The sequence below is a fragment of the Parasteatoda tepidariorum genome, chromosome 12 (genome assembly GCF_982258835.1).
Source record: "Parasteatoda tepidariorum strain Cologne lab strain chromosome 12, Ptep-v5.0, whole genome shotgun sequence".
NCBI classification, from domain to species: domain Eukaryota; kingdom Metazoa; phylum Arthropoda; class Arachnida; order Araneae; family Theridiidae; genus Parasteatoda; species Parasteatoda tepidariorum.
Window position 1 is genome coordinate 19,024,925 of NC_141766.1, and position 20,207 is coordinate 19,045,131.

The window sequence follows — 20,207 nt, forward strand, 5'->3', positions numbered from 1 at the left end:
TAAGTACATCAAAAAATACAGAGCTAAGTAAGTTTCCTTTCAATAAAATAACATGCACACATTCTTTCAGTGTTTTATGAGTGCATTTGAAGGTATGGGCAAAGTCATAAGTTAGCTATTATTCATAATTTTGCTAAATTGAATATTAGTCATTATATATAATGGCAGAATTAAGGAATAGTCATAATACATACTTGCTTAACGATCATTCATACTCACTGATTAAACACTTTGTTTATATCATATAAGCTAATCAATGTCTAAAAATCATGCAGTACAATGGTAAAGTAAAAATTTTTTCATTTGAACATTGTTTTTTTTTTTTTTTTTTGCTGCTTTGGAGCATCATATATAGTTGCATGTTCTTTATGAATAGTTTTGCTACTTGCATCTTGACAAAAAAAGAAGCATATTTTAATTAAAAAGATAAGAGTACTTCATGGATTGAATAGTGTTCTTTAAGCCATATTCTCAATGTGTTATTTTGCATCACAGTTTCGTTAAGACACGGTTCCTAGCAGACCACCGAAGTCAAGCATCACTGGCTGCGGTCAGTGTGCGGGTGGGTGACCACTTGGATCAGTCTGCTTAGGGACCGAGGGTGTGCGGTATTGGTCCTCGTAAAACTGTTCTACCGTAAAGTGCTCGACTTCGCGTGCAGGTCGTCGGGCTACCGAAGCGGGGGTGCCATCCACTCAGCGGAGGATCAAAATTGTGATGGCATGTCTTCGGATCATCTTCAGGGATGTTTCCCACACCGTCGCCAATAGCCCATTGTGCAGCTCTAGTGTGACGTAAATGAACAAATCAAATCAAATCAATCAATGCATCACAGTTTTAACTGAGAATTAGGAATCAATACTTTCTACACCTACTCATTAGATGAAGGCTGAAAGTTTTAAAACTACATAATTTGAACATTTAATTATTATGTATCCATTCAGTTTATCTTGAGACATGCAATAGCATGAATATTAGTTTTAAAAATGTTTGACAGATTCTTAGGAAAAATTAAATATGCAAATGTCATCACATATTTATTCAAAAAATACTCACAAGCTAATTAATTCCAACTATTTTAATAGTGTTGATTAATTTTTTCAATGATATTTACAAAATATAAACAAAAATCCTATATCAAGTGTAAAAGTGATAAAATAGTATAAAAATAAAAATATATTTGATATAAAGGTCAAATTTTAAATTGAAACAAAGTAAGAAAAACAAAGTTAGTACACAATCTGTAGTTTTTTTTAAGAACAAGCAATTTCTATGTAACTGAAATGAAGTTACATAGTTTACTTTTAAATAAAAGATATTTAGGTTTATTTCAGGCCAAATTTTATAAGTTGCTAACATAAAGTTTTGCATAGATATAAAAAATAGAGCTAAAATTAATGAAGGCCATAACATGAAAGGAAATACGAAGCTATTCCTTACATCATAAATAAAGAGTTACATTTATAATTTAAATGCATAACATTATTTACAGTATTATATTCTAAAGGAAGACATACATTGACAATCACCACACAGAGGCAACATAAATATGGTATACCAAATGGCACACATCTATAAACTTCAATAATTACTAATTTAATGTTTAATTCATTAATGCAACGTAAGACGGAAAGTTTGATCATTCTGATTTCTCATTTCATGTTGGATTCTAAAGAAAAAGCCTTCATAATAAAGTTAACTACCTAAATGAATAAGCACTAAAAAATTCATTAATATTATTTACAACACATGGAGCAGTCTCACAGTAATTATTTAGCTAGTAACACAGTTATAGCTGCTTTTGAAATCCTTACATTCAATTCATAAGCAAATACAATAAATAAAAATAATTATAAAACAACATTTAGAAAAATGACTTAGTAAAATGGAATATAGGCTAGATGCAAGCAGGAATAATTATTTAATAATATAAATATAAAATTTTTTCCCCATAAGATTTTAAAAAGTGACATAGCAAAATGAAATATAGATTAGATGCACACAAGAGTAATCATTCAATAATGCAAATATTAAAAAAAACTATTTTATTACCTAAAGGATAGATTTCATAGCAAATAAAGTAGACTAAATCAATCATAAAAAATCAGTAACTTAATAAAAAGCAAATTTCAATTGAAGTAAAAAATTGTAGTTATTTAAATAAAGTTAAACTTACATAGCAGCATTATGATATATACAAGATTATAGATTAATAACTTGCACCCAACCTTTCTAGTTTGCCTCTTTACATTCACATTCTAATAATGTTAAACGGAGAATGATCATAAATACAACATAAATACAAACTGACAAGGAAAGAAAATCAAATAATACATGCACTGACTTAAGAATATAGCTTATCATGGAAAATTAAGAAATTCATAAAATTTAATAAATCATGAATGTATTTTGATAATTAACTATGACATTATATAACTCCAGACATCTTCTCATTTCCAGGGTATTTAGGAGGCATACCCGATTCAACATCTCCAGCAGGTTGCTGATTTTGCATAAGATTATATGAACTGGATGCTTGCATTCTCATATCTCCTTGAAGAGGAGCCCTGCGTTATGAAATAAAAAGTTAAGAACATGAAATTAGAAAAGTTTCAAAATAATACCAAGCTTATTCAGTAATTACAAAGAGTGAAAAGAGATTGTAGCAATGTTAGCTGACACATCGAACATTAGTTTTTTTTTTTGGTCTAAGAACTACAACCGCACATTTCTTTTATAACGATTGTCAAGAAAAAACTGATCTAAATAAACCGATTTAATGTGTAACAGCTAGGCATGTAATCAATCTTATTCAGTGATCAGAATTAGTCCAGTGAGCTAGTCAATTAAAAGCTTAAAAAGACACTGCATTAAAAAACTTTTTCTTTCCTTAAATGCTCATCATAATACTGTGGAAAAAAAATCGGTGAACATAGGTTTGAATAACTACTATTTCAAATATTATTTCAACATATTATTGTTAGCGAGAGCTTAATTTGAGCAATGATACGTAGGAAACAGGTATCAACTGAAAATATTTATTTGATGTAAATAAGAATAAAATGGAAATTACGAATGAATGACATGAGCGTCTGAACGACGCGGTGTTTGTAAACAGACTGATCAGATGAGTCTCGACGATGGTGTTGCCAGATTCAGTGTCTGAAAGTTTCAGTAGGGTTGAGTGATATTCTCACACCCCCACTTCACGAAAGTCCCAATACGATACTGAACTTCTTAAGTTGTTCACTAGTCACCGGTTTGGTGAGTACATCAGCAGTATTGGATTTCGAATCAATGTAGCACAACTGGATCAGTCCAAGTTCGACTTTTTCTCTTATGAAATGGTGACGAATGTCTATGTGCTTCACTCTAGATGATAGCATGGGGTTGGTACTGATCTTTATGGCACTTTGATTGTCACAGTATAATTTTATTGCATCCATCTTTTGGTTGAACAGTTCCTCTTTGAGTTGTTTAATCCACAGTAATTCTTGTGATGCTGCAGAAATTGCCATGTATTCAGCTTCTGCTGTTGATAAGGCGACTGTTTGTTGCTTTTTGGAGTTCCAAATTATGGCACAATTTGATTCGCAGAAGACGAAACCTGTTGTTGATTTTCTGTCGTCTTTGTCGTTGGCCTAGTCTGAGTCAGTGTAACCTTGTAGTTGTCCATTTTTCCGGAAAGTTAGCCTTTTGGATAATGTACCTTTTAGGTATCTGAAAATTCTTTTGACAGCCATCCAATGAGGTTTTCTTGGGTTGTTGGCATATCTACTACCTACCCCCACTGCAAATGCAATGTCTGGACGGGTTCCTTGAGCTGCATATATTAGACTTCCGACTGCTTCTCTATATGGTATCTGTCCTATCTCTTGCCTTTCTTTTTCGTCCTTCGGAGACATTTCTTTGGATAGTACTTGATCAGTTGGGAAAGGTGTTGCTGTTTCTTTGCTATCTTGCATGTTAAATCTTTTGAGCATGTTTCTGATATAGGTGCTTTGGTCTAAACTGATGATTCCTTCTGTACGGTCTCTTGTGATGGTCATTCCAAGAATGTGATGGACTTCTCCTAGATCTTTCATTTTAAAGTGCTGTTTTAGCTTCGTCTTGAGGTTCTCTTTTTGCTTACGGTCATTCGACAGAATCAGCAAGTCGTCTACATAGACGGCAACTATTAAAATTTTTCCTTTCTTGTTTGAAACAAAGATGCAAGGATCAGTTTTCGATCTGGAAAGTCCTATGTCTTTGAAGGTTTCAGCTAGTTCCATGTACCATGTTCTACCTGCTTGTTTTAGTCCGTATATGGATTTGTTCAGTTTGCAATATCTGTGAGGAAAATATTCAGGGAGTTCCATGTAAATTTCTTCTTCCAGTTTTGGGTGTAGGAATGCTGCTACAACATCCATTTGATCTAAATCCAGATCCAAGTTGGCTGCTTGAGCAATGAGAAAACGGATAGAACTGTTTCTGACTGTAGGTGAGAAGGTTTCCTCATAGTCTATTCCATATTTTTGAGAGCATCCTTTAGCTACTAGGCGTACCTTATGTCTTTCTGTTTTGCCATTTGGTTTGAATTTTGTTTTGAATGTCTATCTACTCTTAATGGCTTTTCTACCAGGTGGTAAATCACAAAGTTCCCATGTACCATTTAGTTTGTGAGCTTCGATCTCTTCTTCCAGAGCAGCTTTCCATTTCTGAGCTTCGTCAGATTGCATAGCATCTTCGTAAGTTTCTGGATCCTGAGCTCTACAGAGATTTGCTTGATACACAATGAAGTCATCGATAAAGATTTTTCTGTTAGGTGCCGTAGCTCTCTTCGGGTATCTGTTTGTGTCTTGATTATAAGGATCTTCATCTTCATTGTCTGAAGACTTGTCTGTGGTGTCTGGTTCCTCTGTTGTGGTTGGAGTGGAAATGTTTTCGATTTCAGTCATGTCTGCAGTTTGGGATTCTGTTGACGTTGAGTCATCTGCTTTATTTAAAAAGTCATTTTCAAGGAATATGACATCTCGACTAATGAAAACTTTCTTTGTAGAAGGATTAAAAATATGGTATCCTTTTGTTTCTTCACTGTATCCAACAAAGATGCCTTCTTTGGCTTTTGGATCAAACTTTTTTCTGTTCACATTAGGGATATGTACCATGACTTTGCATCCAAAGACTTTTAGGTGGGAGAGGTTTGGTTTCTTTCCTGACCAGGCTTCTTCAGGTGTCATGTTTTTCAATGCTTTTGTGGGTGATCTATTCTTTAAGTAGTTAGCTGTGTAAACAGCTTCAGCCCATAGTTCAGTTGAGAGTCCTGAATCAATTAGCATAGTACGAGCTTTCTCAACTAAAGTTCTGTTCAAGCGTTCTGATGTCCCATTTTGTTCTGGAGATCTTGGCACAGTTGTTTGATGTCTGATGCCACAAAGCTTTAGGCAGTTCTTAAGATCAGTGTTGACATATTCACCTCCATTGTCAGATCTTAAGGTTTTTATTTTCCCGTTGGTTTGATTCTCAACAAGAGCTTTAAAGTTCACAAAAGTTTCTTTTACTTGATCTTTACTTTTAAGGAAATAAACAAAAGATTTTCTTGAAAAATCATCAGTGAATGTTAGAAAATAATGCGCTCCTCCAATAGACAATGTTTGCATTGGGCCACACAGATCTGAATGTACAAGTTCTAGAATGCAGTTAGTTTTGGTTTTAGATTCTTTAGGAAAAGGTGTTCTTGAAAGTTTTCCTTCGATGCATGTAATACAGGTGTCAGATTTATTAGTGTCGCAGATAATTCCAGTGGGCATTTTATTAATTAAAATGTTCATATCTCTTCTATTTAAGTGAGCAAGTCTACGGTGCCAGGTGTTTTGAGAGTTTAGTATGGCAGTTGATGCAGAAAAATTAGCAGTGTCTAACACATATATTCCATTGTTTTCTGATGCGGTAGCAACTACATTTTTATTTGGAATTGTAATTTTAGAATCCAATATCTTACATCCTTCAGAGTCAAAAATTATTGACTTACCCTTTTTGGCGATTTGAGAAATGGAGAGCAGGTTACTGGTGAGTTCCGGAGCATGTATAACATCACTAGCTGTGATAGTGCTGTTTTTTAATGCAATATCCACTGTTCCAATACCTATTGCTGGAACCACGTTGCCATTGGCTATATCAATTTTCCTGTTTCCACCAGGTTTTAAATTTTGTATCCAGTCCCCTCTCGGTGTCATATGAGCATTACAACCAGAATCCAGATACCAGTCTGTAGGCAGGTTATCTTTAGAGTTGGATTCTACAGATGTGAAAAAGCCAGCTGTATTTTCTCTGTTTTCAACTTTCTTTCGTGTGTTCTGTTTTTTTGGTTTTGGACAAGAATGACTATAATGTCCATATTCATTGCAATTGTAGCATCTTGGCTTTTTAGTGTCTTTATTCTTCGGTTTATGAGCAAATTTCCGGGATTTTCCATAAAAAGCACTTTCAGAATGATTTGTCGATGTAGAACACAAATCTTTCACATTTTCTTGTAATAGCAAATTTTTGACAAAATCAACTGTAATGGCTTGATTTGAGCCTTGTATTCCTAGAATGAGTGGTCTGAATTTTTCTGGTAGTCCTCCAAGTATTATTCCCCCAACAGTTTCACTGTCTAGTGGCTTTCCGATACTTTCGAGTTGTTCCGAGATGTTCGTTATGTTGTCAATATACGTTGACATCGATGAGCAATCTTCATATTTTGTTCGAAATAGTGATGAATACAGTCCAATTCTTCTAATTACCCCTTTATCTTCATAGGTATTCTGCAATGACGTCCAGGCTTCCTTAGCTGTTTTCGCTTTCTTGGTTTCGGCTGACGCTATCGGTTTAATCGATAAATTTATTTTTGCCAGTGCTCTTCTATCTAATTCTGGACCAATTTCTTCATTTCTTATCGGTTCGATGCATCCCCAGAGTCCAGCATCAACTAAGAAATTTTTCATTAGAAATTTCCAATCGGAATAGTTCGAGCCATCAAGATGTTTCGATTCTGGAAGTCCCCCACTTGACGTAGAAACAGGTGTTCTTCGAACATTTAATTGAGTCTGTAAATCTTTAATTTGTTGCTGCAATTCTTTCATTGCTTCTGCTTCAGCCATTTTTTGATGTCAGAAGTGTTTTCAGCGAACAAGTGATGAAAAAGAAACTGACCTGTTCTGTTATTTCCAACACTTCCGATTTCCGAATTCGTTCTTAAATGTTCATTTTAGTTGATTAGTATTTCCATTTCTGGGCCCGTGACCTGTTAGCGAGAGCTTAATTTGAGCAATGATACGTAGGAAACAGGTATCAACTGAAAATATTTATTTGATGTAAATAAGAATAAAATGGAAATTACGAATGAATGACATGAGCGTCTGAACGACGCGGTGTTTGTAAACAGACTGATCAGATGAGTCTCGGCGATGGTGTTGCCAGATTCAGTGTCTGAAAGTTTCAGTAGGGTTGAGTGATATTCTCACAACTATTTGGTATGTTTCATTATCATGCAGATACATTCACTGTTTTAATATTTTACTACCATTCTCCCAATAAAAAATAGCCCATTTTTGATCAAAAATAAGTTATTTTTCTTAAAGGATCCTGCACAAATCTTATGGAAATTATTTTTCTGTCAAATTGGCTGAAAATTTAATATGATGTAGTTCAAAACATTCTGATTAAATGTTCTTATTGATACTAAGTCTAAATATGTATAGTTACCAAGATATTGAACTTCAAGTATAAGATATTAGCAATGGTCAATGCAGTGAAAGGTCATAGACAATATGATTAGTTCATTTGAAGTTTAAGATATTCAATTACTACTTATAATACATATACTCACTATAATTTAAACTTTACAACCAATATATTTTTATTACAACTCTCAATTATATGACTCTATTGTGATTGATACATCAAGTCTCATAAGCTATTTCTTAAATACATTTTAAATGTCCTTCAGAACACCTAAAAATGCTCAATCCAATGTATATTTGAAATTTACCTATTTTTTCTTATTTATAAGGAAATTTCTTTAAGAACAAGTGATAAATATTTTTGTACTTAAAAAATAAAATGTATTCATTGCCCATGTTCATTGATTTTCCCAATTTTTTGTAAATTTCTTTTCAAAGGGTAAATTTGTGCAATCTTAATCCTTTTGAATGATTTATTTTGAAGTTAAAACATGTAATATTCATATCGTTATTACTGTCACTTTTATTTAGACTTAGCATTTCTTTAAAAACATAATATTTAGCAAAAAATGGCTGCTTATAACCACAGCATCATTTTTTAAATGTATTTTTCATCTTAAATAAAGAATTTGAATTACTCTAAGACAGTATTTTTTAAATCATTTTAAAGGCACGTTGTGTTATTATCAATTACCATCCAAATTAGTACAGCATTATGTATTGAGATTAAATATTTACAATACTTTTGCTCACTAACAATATAACCTTCATTTTTATTTGGATGGTAAAGGTCATTACATCTAACATAGACTGTATTTTGTGTACATTTCTTTTTATTTAGAATAAAACTAGCTCAGTTTAGCTAATAAACACCAACTCAATAACTAAAGCAATAATTATGAATAAATATGCAAATAATATACCCTTAAGTTGAATATAAGATAAAATTACAAAAACATTAACAGACATTAAAGATATTTTTATCTAACATCTCCATTTATTTTTTTGCATATTATCATATTTCATTCAATTTTCAACTGATTGTAACTATTATTATTTTTTTCCAGATTTTGCTTAAATATTAAAACCTGAACTTAAATTAAGATATTGTTAAATAAAATTAATTGATCAGGAACTACAACAGGTCAGTTTTACAAATGCTTACTGGCACATTCGTTATAATCCTGCAAGCAAAATGTCACCTACTAGTAATCCCATTCAATTCTTTAAAAATCCTTGGATCTCGGGATTGGTCCCTGATGATAGCCCTGAATTTCTTTTCAATAAAACATTTTGGGCCACTCAGCCAAAATTAGAGATTGAAGTAATGATTTAATGCCTAACAAAATTAGGAAATTAAAGTGTTAAAAAAGAAGTTTTAGTAAATATGATAAATAACACATTTTAATTATATTATATTTGTTTTCTGACAGAATATTAGTTACTTTTATATCAACTCTTTGTATACTTGCTGTGGAAAAAATACAGCCAGGTTTGCTCCCCTTAGTTGAAGAATATTTGCCAGATAGTGTACAGGATCGAAAATATTTTTTATAAAGATGATTAGATGCTATATAGTGTCGAAAATCACTTGTTAAGAGAGAACAATAACTTACTTTCGTTTCAAGGACAATAAGCCATACATGCTTCCAGTCAAAAATACTAATCCTGACCCAAAAAAGGTAGATAAACCAACACATAATGATAAAGGCCAAATAGCAAGGCTGAAAAAAAATTTATATACATCTGTATACAAAAAAATTATTGCATCATAACATAAATTATTGAAAAAATTAAATGTAGATTTTAAAGTAAAGTATAAGTTCATTCATTAAACAAATAACACTCCTGTTATTTTCTTACAGAGCATTAAACTTTAAGAAAAAAAAACAGATTTATTACTTAATGCTTGTGATACAATGTTTAAACTTAAGTACAAAACTGGAAAACTTAGGTTGTCAGTGGCCACTCTTATTCTTAAGAGCATATTTATATAAAACTGAAAAAGTAACTCAACAATTTTTATTTTAAATACAAAATTAAATATAACGACTAGTTAAAAATAAATATTATTATTAGTATATTATTTTTTATATGTAAATATTATTGTTATAAATAGTTAATAGCATTAATGTATAATTTCTATAAGAGCAAGCCGATAAGTTATAAGGACAAAATGCTAATTCATTTTAAAGACAAATGCTTTCTTTCTGGTACTTCAAAATTGTTCTACACAGAGTGCTTCCAACTACTAAGCTTTTTGCAAAATATTTTACAGAAGGACAGACATTTAAAAACTATAGCTTTCAAAATTTTGGTAAATTTCTGAACATTCCAAAAGCTTTACCATGAGAGATCTAAAAAAAAAGTGGAATTTCATATGCCATTTTGAATCCTTTTTATGTAGAGATGTGGAAAATAAATTTAAATCTAATGTATAAGACAAATCAACATACATTCAAACATTAACATTAGAAAATTTTTTCCCAAACAGCATAAAAGTTGTCAGACTTGAACACATTTCAGAATCAAACCTAATGTTCTACCCTATTCTGTAAAAATTATTCTAGAAATATCCTAACCTTACATATTTAAATAAAAATTAATTTATTACACATAAACCCCAAATGCTAAACTTTATAAATATATAATTTATCCTAAATTAAACTTAGAAAAATTTATAATAGGAAAATGTTTTGAATTGAAAAAACAATTCTTTCAACAAATTCAAGCAACAAGGTAATTTTTCTCTAGGTGATTCAACAAGGTGATTTAAATTTTTTTAAAAGACAGCTTTGCAAGTTGACAAAGTGTTAATTTAAAAAAATAATCAAATTGCAATATTTTTAAAACGTCAATCTAAAGATAATCGCATGTTGGCATGAAATCAGCACCCAAAACTGTAGAAGAACACAGCACTATCTATCAGGAACTTTTCAAACTATAACCATGAACTCAGGAAGCAGAACTTTATAAACTGTCATATAAATTTGCTGCACAAGCTATTTTTTTAAATAAAAAACCTTATTGTTTTCCTGTACATTTTTGAAAACATACTGAAAAACACTTTGACATATGTATGTAAACATATATATAACATACAGCAAGAGCATAGCCAGCACATTAAAAATTAGTCATATTTATTGTAAATATCTTACAATATGTACAATAGTCCTCTAAGCCAAGTTGGTTTACTATCAAAATAAGCACTTGGAATTTGAGCAAAATCCAAGAACATACATAGAAAAGGTGCTTCTATCAAAGCAACTAGCACACCAATTAACCTAAAAGAAAGAAAAAAAATTTAATTATACAATAAAATTTGAAGAAATGTTATATCCTTAGGGCAGAAATATGACAGGCTAAAGAACTTATTTAGGTAAAGTGGGAGCCTCAGGCATGGTTGTCATTTTAACAGATCAAAACTTATTCCAACCAAGTTACCAAATAAAAGTGGTTTTAACCATCCATAGCAGGTCAAAGAATAAGAAATTTTTAAACATTATAGAAACAATCTTAATTTTAATAATTAGAATATTTTGCAATTAAGGGTAACTTAATAAGGTAATGAGCAACATATATTAAAAAATCTTGTTCAGGATAAGATATTAAAGTAAAATATGTTTTATCAAATTTTATGCCTTATTTTTTTTCAGGGGACCTTTAAATAGTTCTTAGATAATATTGAGTAGATTAGATAATAGTTCTTAGATAACAGTTGGGCTGAAAAGTTCGTAGGCTGACTCATAGTTATGATTTTTAGTTAGTTCTAACCTTCGAAAGACACGTGTATATATTTGACAGCTGTCGGACTAACAGTTTGTGAGATATAGTATTTTTAGTGAAGCAACTTTTGTTAGTTTAAAAACAATGGATAAAAAGGAATTTCGCGTGTTCATAAAGCATTGCTTTCCAGTGAAAAAAAAATACTCTTGAAGCCAAGGCTTGGCTTGAGAAACATTATTCGAACTCTGTACCAGTAAAATCAACCATTGAGAAGTGGTCTGCTACGTTTAAACGAGGCCAAATGAACACCGACGAAGATGAGCACCGTGGACTCCCCAAAGAGGCTGTCAGCGACGAAAATATCAAAAAAGTCCACAAAATAATTTTAGATTACCGTAAAGTGAAGTTGATCAAAATATCTGAGACTCTAAAGATATCAATGGAAAGTGTTAGACATATCGTGAATGAATATTTGGGTATGAGAAAGCTCTAGGTAAAGTGGGTGCCGCACGAGCTCGCAATTGATTAAAAATAAAAATGAATTGATGATTCTGAGCTGTGTTTGAAGCTGTTTAATTGTAATAAATCTGAATTTATGCATCGATATATGACAATGGGTGAAACATGACTCCATAATTTCACACCGGAGTCCAATCGACCGTCAGCCGAGTGAACTGCACGAGAAGAACCAACTCCAAAGCTTGGAAAGATGCAAAAGTCAGCAGGCAAAGTTATGGCATCAGTATTTTGGAATGCTCATGGTTTAATACTCATTGACTATCTTGAAAAAGGAACAACCATCAACATCGACTATTACATAGCGTTATTGGAGTGCTTGAATTACGAATTCGCAGAAAAACGGCCCCATTTGACGAAGAAGAGAGTGGTGTTTCATCAAGGCAACGCACCGTGTCACAAGTCAATGAAAACGATGATAAAATTATATAAACTGGTCTTCGAATTGCTTCCGCATCCACGGTATTCTCCAGATCTGGTCCCCAGCGACTTTTTCCTGTTCTCAGACCTCAAGAGAATGCTCGCTGGAAAGAAATTTAGCGCCGATGAAGAAGTAATCACCGAAACTAAGCCCTATTTTGAGGCTAAAGACAAATCACACTATAAAAATGGTATCGAAAAATTATATGACCGCTATAATCGTTGTATCACCTTTGAAGGAAGCCATATTGAATAATAAAATGAAATTTTATCCCAAAATTTTTTTCTTCTATGTTTGCCTACGAACTTTTCAGCCCACCTGTTAATATTAAATTAATAAAAAACCAAATAAAGACTAATATATATAATAGGCTTTATGAAGAAATATATTTGAAGAAAGTCAAGTATCTTCAGTCATTCTAAGATAAATTCAGAAATTGTTCAAGACTTATATGGAAAATTAGAAGCAGTGCATAAAGAGAGAAAATTGACTTTGTCAGATAAAATGTTCTCCGTGTTTAATACATATGAGACAGAACATGACCTCTGCTCCTCCCCGTACATGAAATAGGTGATAAGGAAGAAGCACTGATTATGGTTTTAGGAGAATCTAACAGTGAGACAACAATTCTAGCATATACACCAACTGATGGTCTTAATTCTCCCACAAGTAATCAAAATTATCCCAAATTTTTACTTTTAGATAGTTTTAGTGGGATAATTAAGACCACCTCTTTAAAGTTATACATAAGTAACTTAAAAGGTGAAGAATTTTAATTTTTTATACCCCCCAAAAGTAAAAATATCACCCTAAACCATTAGCTTTATTTTTTCATTGAAGGAGTATAGATTTTCAAATTCATGACTTTCCATGACTAATTCCAAGAATTTTTCATGACTTAACGAAGTTACTATTTCCTCCAACAAAAACAACAATAAATTTAAAAAAGCACCATAATAACATTCATTGAAATGATAGGTATAACCAAAACTGTTATACTCTGCATCTTCATATTTATAGATTTTAAATTTAAAAATCAGAGTAAAAAAAAAAAGTTGAAACAATAAAATAGCTGAAAAAAATACAAAAGAAGATAGTATTTTTTCCTTTTTTTTTCTGCAGAATTACATTCTAAGGATACTTTTCTTGCTCATCGGAAAGGAAAGAAATACTCCCGATTTTTCTGTTCTCATTTCCGAACAAAAAAATTCGCCAATGACTGGCTTGCTTCAGCTAAAATTTTAAATTGATAAAATAAAAAAATAAATAATAACAAAATTCTGAAATCACAGAAGTTTAAAAGATAATTCGCTCTAGAAATGTTTTTTCTTGAATTTTTTGAAAGAACACCATAATTGTTAAAGAAAACGATAAAAACATTTTATACTTTAATCAGATATGACTGTGAGTGGGGATTTTGTTACAAATGCAGATATTCGTAACACTATGAAATCAGGGGGAGGGGTAAATTCCATTTTAAAAATTAGATTTTTCAGCGACCCAAATTAATGACTTTCCATGATTTAAAAAAAAAGTTAAAATCATGACAAATTTTGTTCAATACTGAAATTTATGACTTTCCAGGTGCGTGGATACCCTGAGTATACTAACACATTGTTAACTGGTGATAAATTAACTCCTCTGACATAGTTTCTATGAAAAATTGCTGGACAGCAAAATGTTAGAGTTCAAAAAAAAAAAAGAAAAAAAAAAGAAAAAAAAAAGGCATATTTCCTCAACTGACCACAGATAATAAAATAAGAGAATTTTATTTCCAGCAAAATTATCCCCAAATCCAAAATCCTATTTTTCTAAAAGCTGTCAACTACTACCTGTTTGTAGACATTTATATTAGTATAATTTGTGTTAATTTTGCCAACATTGTAAAAGTTTTACCATGGAAGAGCTGCAACAAAGAGATGTTTCATATAAACTTTTGAATAATTTACATGTAGTGACATGGAAAATGACTTAAAATCAAAATTACAAAGTAACGAATAACACATTAAAATGTGAACTACCAGTAGAATTTTTTTCTCAAAAATCGTAGAAAGTTGATCCGCTCAAAAGTGTGATCTGAAAGATGCAGTTGGACTGAAAGATACAGTTGGATATGGTGAGTAGTAATGAAGAATATGAAAGTCACATATATAAAACTAGTAGAAAAATTCGTTCTGATAACCTGTTGCAGCAGTTTTTTATCATTGAAATTGTTACTTGCAATTGTTTCTTAAATTACATAAAAAAGTTTGTGCAAAAAAAAAACAAACAAATTTTTATGTTGTATTTTATTCGTATGCATACATGTGATTGTTGGAAGGAGAAATTATCTGAATTGTTTTTTTCAATGAGTCTTTTTTTTCTCCTTCAGTAAATAATTTTTTCTTCTTGTACATAGCAGATAAATAAAAGAATGTCATTTTTAAGTACAAAAGTAACATCTATAAAATTTAAAGAGTAAAAATGTTTTTATCTATAAATGTTTTTTCTCATCAACACATAAAAGAATACATATATATTGAAAAAAAATTACATTTCTTCCTTCCTCACACAATAAGTCATCACATTAAAAAAAAAAGAAAAATATTTTAAAAACTGTGAGATTCACGACAATATCTGAAAAAATTGATTGTAAAAAAATGATAGAATTTTTGCCTCAAATACTCAAGGGCCTGATTTGAATTCCCTTTATCATAAAAAAAAAATCAGCTGAAAATTAACAGCAATCCCTGCCAAGCGAAACATCACATGAAAAATCAACTGCAGAAGAAAAAAATCTGAAACACAGATCACAATTGTATCAGAGCCGTAATTTCAAGGTTCAGGGCTCTGGGGCACAAATTTTTGACCCAGGCCCTTTCTAAATTTTTCTGTACTACTACATCTCTAATCATTATTTAGCTATTTATGTATCATATTATCGAATATATTAATAAAAAAAAATTACTTGTTCACATATATAAATGGGATTACAGAACATTGTAAGTTTTAAATTTAACATCAGAATATAAAATTTTGTCATATTTAAAAAATTCCTTTTTGGTAACACAACACATATAAGTGTATAAGACTTCAGGCCACCTAAAAAATAATTACAAAACACACATTTAAAATACAGGTTTGTAAACTTATTTAATGGCTCCAGTTTTGTAGATAGATTTATAAAGTCTGTTGAGAAAGGTATTATATCAGGTTGCATTAAATTTCTAGTATAAAGATTTGATATTTAAAAAGTTTCAGGTTCAACTTTTATAAAATATTTAAAGTAAAGATAAAAGATTGAAAAATATTTCCCAGGAATAAAAATTAAAAAAAAAGGTAAAAATAAAAAAATTAATATAAAATTAAAAAAATAAAATTTATGTTTACAAATAGTACAAAATATAAAAGCAGTCCACTAAAAATTGCTAATCAGTTGTTAATTAACATAAACCAGGGTTCATGCTCTACTATAAAAATAAAATTCAAGTACTTTTCAAGGACTTTTTAAGACTTATTATAAAATTCTCAAGGACTTAAATTTTAGTTAAAGATAGACTAAAATTTAACATTTTAAACTAAAATGTTTTGACGATAAATGTTAGTCGATAATAGCAGTACTGAAAAATAATAAGACTTTCATTTCTCTCTCTTGATTTCGGAAAGTGATCTAAGTACATATATATAAAAAATCAAAAAAAACAAAGGTGATTGGCATCAAGTCGAGAATAAAATTCATGATGCATAAAAACGTCAGGTTTGAATTTTGCATTAAGGCTTATTTTAAGCTAGGTATACAAAGTCTGAATAAGCAAAGATTCGGGCAGAAGACGGGGTAGGGGGGAATGTTCTATATAATACTGTGATATCAATTAGATATTTAAAAACAACTCTGACGGGAGACTTTTATTTAATATTTAAAGTGGCAGAAGCATTTAGACAGTGAAATTTAAATTGTTCTTAAATATAATTTTGAAATTTCGACCACTTTTCTATTTAAGAAAATTAATCAATTATTGGATGTTGCGGCTTGATTATCATTTTAAATTTATTACCAGTCAACCATTTTAAATTGAAACAGTTGCCAACTTTCACCTCAATACCTTCTGATAGATTCTTAGTAACAATTTTGGTCACTGACTTTTTTAATTAACCACTCATACTTGAATTAACTTTTTTTCAATAGCATCGATCATACGCACTTGACATGGTCACGTGAATATGAATTGCAACGAGTAGTTTTTAAATCGAGTATAAATACGAAAATCGATGTTTGATATCGCAAAATGCGTGAATACGAATAGCGACGTTGGATTTTAAACTCGCGGAAAAACAAATTGCGCTAAAAAAACGCTTAAGTACAAATCGCGATATTAGATTTTTAAATTGCTTTAATGTGAATACGAATAGCGACGTTGGATTTTAAACTCGCGGAAAAACAAATTGCGCTAAAAAATCGCTTAAGTACAAATCGCGATATTAGATTTTTAAATTGCTTTAATGGGAACTGCGAGTACGATTTTTGAATCACGCGAAAACGAATTGCAACACTAGGCATTAAAGTGGACAAAAATAAAAAAAGCTGAACTTTTACAGCGCAGGTCACTAGGAGGAGGGGGGGGGGAGTGCTCTATATGATACTGAGATTTATAAAAGAAACTTTTAACTATGCTGGGAGATTTTTATTCAATATTTAAAGTGGCAGAAGCATTTAGACAGTTAACTTTAAATTTTTTTTAAATATAATTTTAAAATTTTGACCACTAATATATTAAAAAAAATTAAGCAATTATAGGAAGGCGCGACTATTAAATTACTTACTAATGAAAAATATATCACATCTTTACAGTAACTAATTCAAGAGAAAGCTTACTTCTACTTCTTTCAAGAATCGCAATACTGGGTTTTAAAATCGTGTGAATATGAATCTTGATATTGGATTATAAAATTGCATGAATATGAATCGCGATTTTGGATTTCAAAATCGCGTGAATATGAATCACGAAATTGGATTTTAAAATCGCGTGAATATGAATCACGATATTGGATTTTAAAATCGCGTGAATATGAATCACGCTGTTGTATTTTAAAGACACGAAAATACAAATTGCGATATTGAATTTTTAAATCGCGTAAATAAGAATCACGATGCATAATTTTTAGATCACGTGAATACGAATCGCAGTGAGTAATTTTTAAATAGCGTACAAATACGAAAAACGATATCTGATATTACAACTGCGTGATAACGAATCGCAAAGTTGGATTTAAAAATGCGTGAATACGAATCGCGACGTTGGATTTTAAACTCACGAGAATACAAATCGCGATATTGGGTTTTAAAAACGCTTAAATACAAATCGCGATATTGGATTTTGAAATTGAGTGAATAGGAATTGCTAGTACGATTTTTAAATCGCGTAAAAAAATTTGCAACACGTAAGTTTTAAATCAGTTAAATACAAAAATCGATGATTGATATTAAAATCGCTTGATTAAAAATCGCGATTTTAGCAAATTCCGGTGCAGTTCCTAATATTTAAAATTCCAAAAATCAGCCAAACAAACAAACAAACAAACAAATCGGCGCTCGTAACGAAACGCTTAGTCTCCTTTCCACTCTATAGCAGAAGTCGCGGTAATCCGACTATCGTTCGGGCAGCTTGGGTTTCTCCAATAGGGGAAAAAAAGCGGATTTCCGCTTTTTCGTGGAAGTCTTTCATCCCTGCAACACATAATTTTTAAATAAGTTTAAAACGAAGATCGATGATTGATATTAAAATCGCCTGAATAAGAATCGAGATTTTGTCAGAATCTGGCACAGTTCCCAATATTTAAAATTCCTAAAATCAGCCAAACGTACATAAAATCCTTAAATCAAACAGTACGTGTCATCATCAGAAAGATGGGGAAGTCATTCCCTCACACTTACGCGCGTCAAAAAGTTAAACATAGAAATACTGGAAATAGGGCTGTTTTCCTGAGTTTTCGATACTTTTCAAGGTCATTTCGAAATTTTCAAGGATTTAATATCATTTTCAAGTACTTCTAGGGGCCCTTGAAAATCAAAATGAAATTCAAGTACTTTTCAAGGCTTTTTCAAGGCCGCGGGAACCCTGATAAACTAATAATAAAATCATAGCAATTTTTAAATTGCCCAGCATAAATCTTTATAAAATTTTTTTTTATTAATCAGAAATAAAAAATTACATAATTATCCTAAAATTTATTTCTCTTGGCCTTTTTGCCACAAATTCATTGATTATACTGCTAAAGTCAACATTTCAAGCTCTTTAATTTTCAATAGATAATAACAGAAGTTCATTCAATTGATCCTGCTCCATCGAACATCTCAAATAAGTTTGTCAACTATTATTAAACAAAATAATAAAACTTATTTTTTTAAAAAAATTATCGATATTTACGATATGATATTAAAACTAACGATATTTATAATTGTGGGGAAATATGTTTAAATTTGCTTAAAAAGTTCTCAAGATGTTGCAAAATACATCAAAAATAACATTAAAGGGTCCAAACTTTGGATTGCTCTCCTGACCGAATAATTTGGGACAATATTTCCCAGACTGTGGCTACCCCCTATATTTTTGGGGGCTAGAAAATCAAATCCAATGAAAGAAAGTTATGTTTATTCAAACAAGGAATTTTTTGTGTTCGATTTCTTAACTTTACTGTCTGGACTTTTTAAGCTAATCGAAAAAATTTTGCACACACAATTATAAAATTCGTTTATCCAAAGATAATTCTATGCAAAAAATGATTTTTAGCAAATTTTCTTTTTATTATTTTATTTAATAATGGTCGAAAAAGTTTTGAATTGTAAGGTATAAAATTTTTCTCTCCATCATTCTAAAGAATGTGATTTTACATGGATAATATACAATTGAATTTTAAAATAGTCAGATACAGTGGGTGATCGGTTAACGAACAAATCGGTTAATGAACACTTTCACGAAAGATTTTTGTGTTCGGATAACGAACATTTTCAAGAGAGATTTTTCGTGTTTGGACAACAAACACATATTCGGATAATGAACAAAACGAATTCTAACGAACACTTCTCGGCCTGAAAAAAAATTTATATTAAACATTTGTTATAATTTTGTATACAAAATAAGATCACTGAAAGGAGAAATGTTTAAAGCATGCTTAGTATTGATAATTACAAAATGAAACTTGAATTAACAATGAATTTAAAGGTCATTCAATAATTATTATTCTGACTAAAATCAATACACACTTGAATACTTCAATTTCAATATTTTCTGACAGCTGATAAGTTATGGGCGAGTAGATTTGCTGACATGGCGAATAAATTAAGTGAATTCTTAATTTTTTCAAACAGTGCAGACTATAAAATATAAAGGTGCCGATGACGCGCTACCACCGTAAAAATACGTGAAATATGAGAAACGGACTAAAAATAGTTTTTCATCTCTCCTGAATTATGTTGTTTACCTACTAAACTTCAAAGTTCAATTGGAAAAAAAATTCCAATAGAATATTCATACAAATTAGACCATCAGTTTCAATTTTGATTTCATTCAAAACAGAAAATTATTTCGTTTTGAGTGATTCCCCACCTCGTTCATTCCCTGTCCCATTTATTGTCTTGAATGATGAATTCCAAATAGTCAATCGCCTATTAGTCGCCACTGGAAAATCCTGAATGTGGTAATAACACACGTGTGGTGATAGTGTGCGCCGAAACTTTGTCAATTGTGTACGCTAGTTGGTTCCTGTTCCTCTAAAAATTTCGTGTGTGCTTTTCTGAACCCCTTATAAAAAAAACGGAAAATCTGACAATATTATGGGTCTCAAAAAGCATGGAGTGTCAAGGA

The 20,207-nt window shown here is 30.9% G+C and overlaps 1 protein-coding gene across 1 annotated transcript in view; it reads right to left on the minus strand.

The window, feature by feature from the left end:
* Positions 1-1,024: 1,024 nt before the first annotated feature.
* The window catches only part of fwe (calcium channel flower), a 28,177-nt gene continuing 8,994 nt past the window's right edge, over positions 1,025-20,207 (minus strand). Inside the window, exons 3-5 of the mRNA XM_016060567.4 lie at positions 10,862-10,987; positions 9,320-9,427; positions 1,025-2,567 (exon numbers count right to left, since the gene is read on the minus strand). Of these exons, the coding sequence (XP_015916053.1) occupies positions 2,429-2,567; positions 9,320-9,427; positions 10,862-10,987 (373 nt within the window). The 3' untranslated portion in view covers positions 1,025-2,428. The remainder of the gene's footprint in view (positions 2,568-9,319; positions 9,428-10,861; positions 10,988-20,207) is intronic.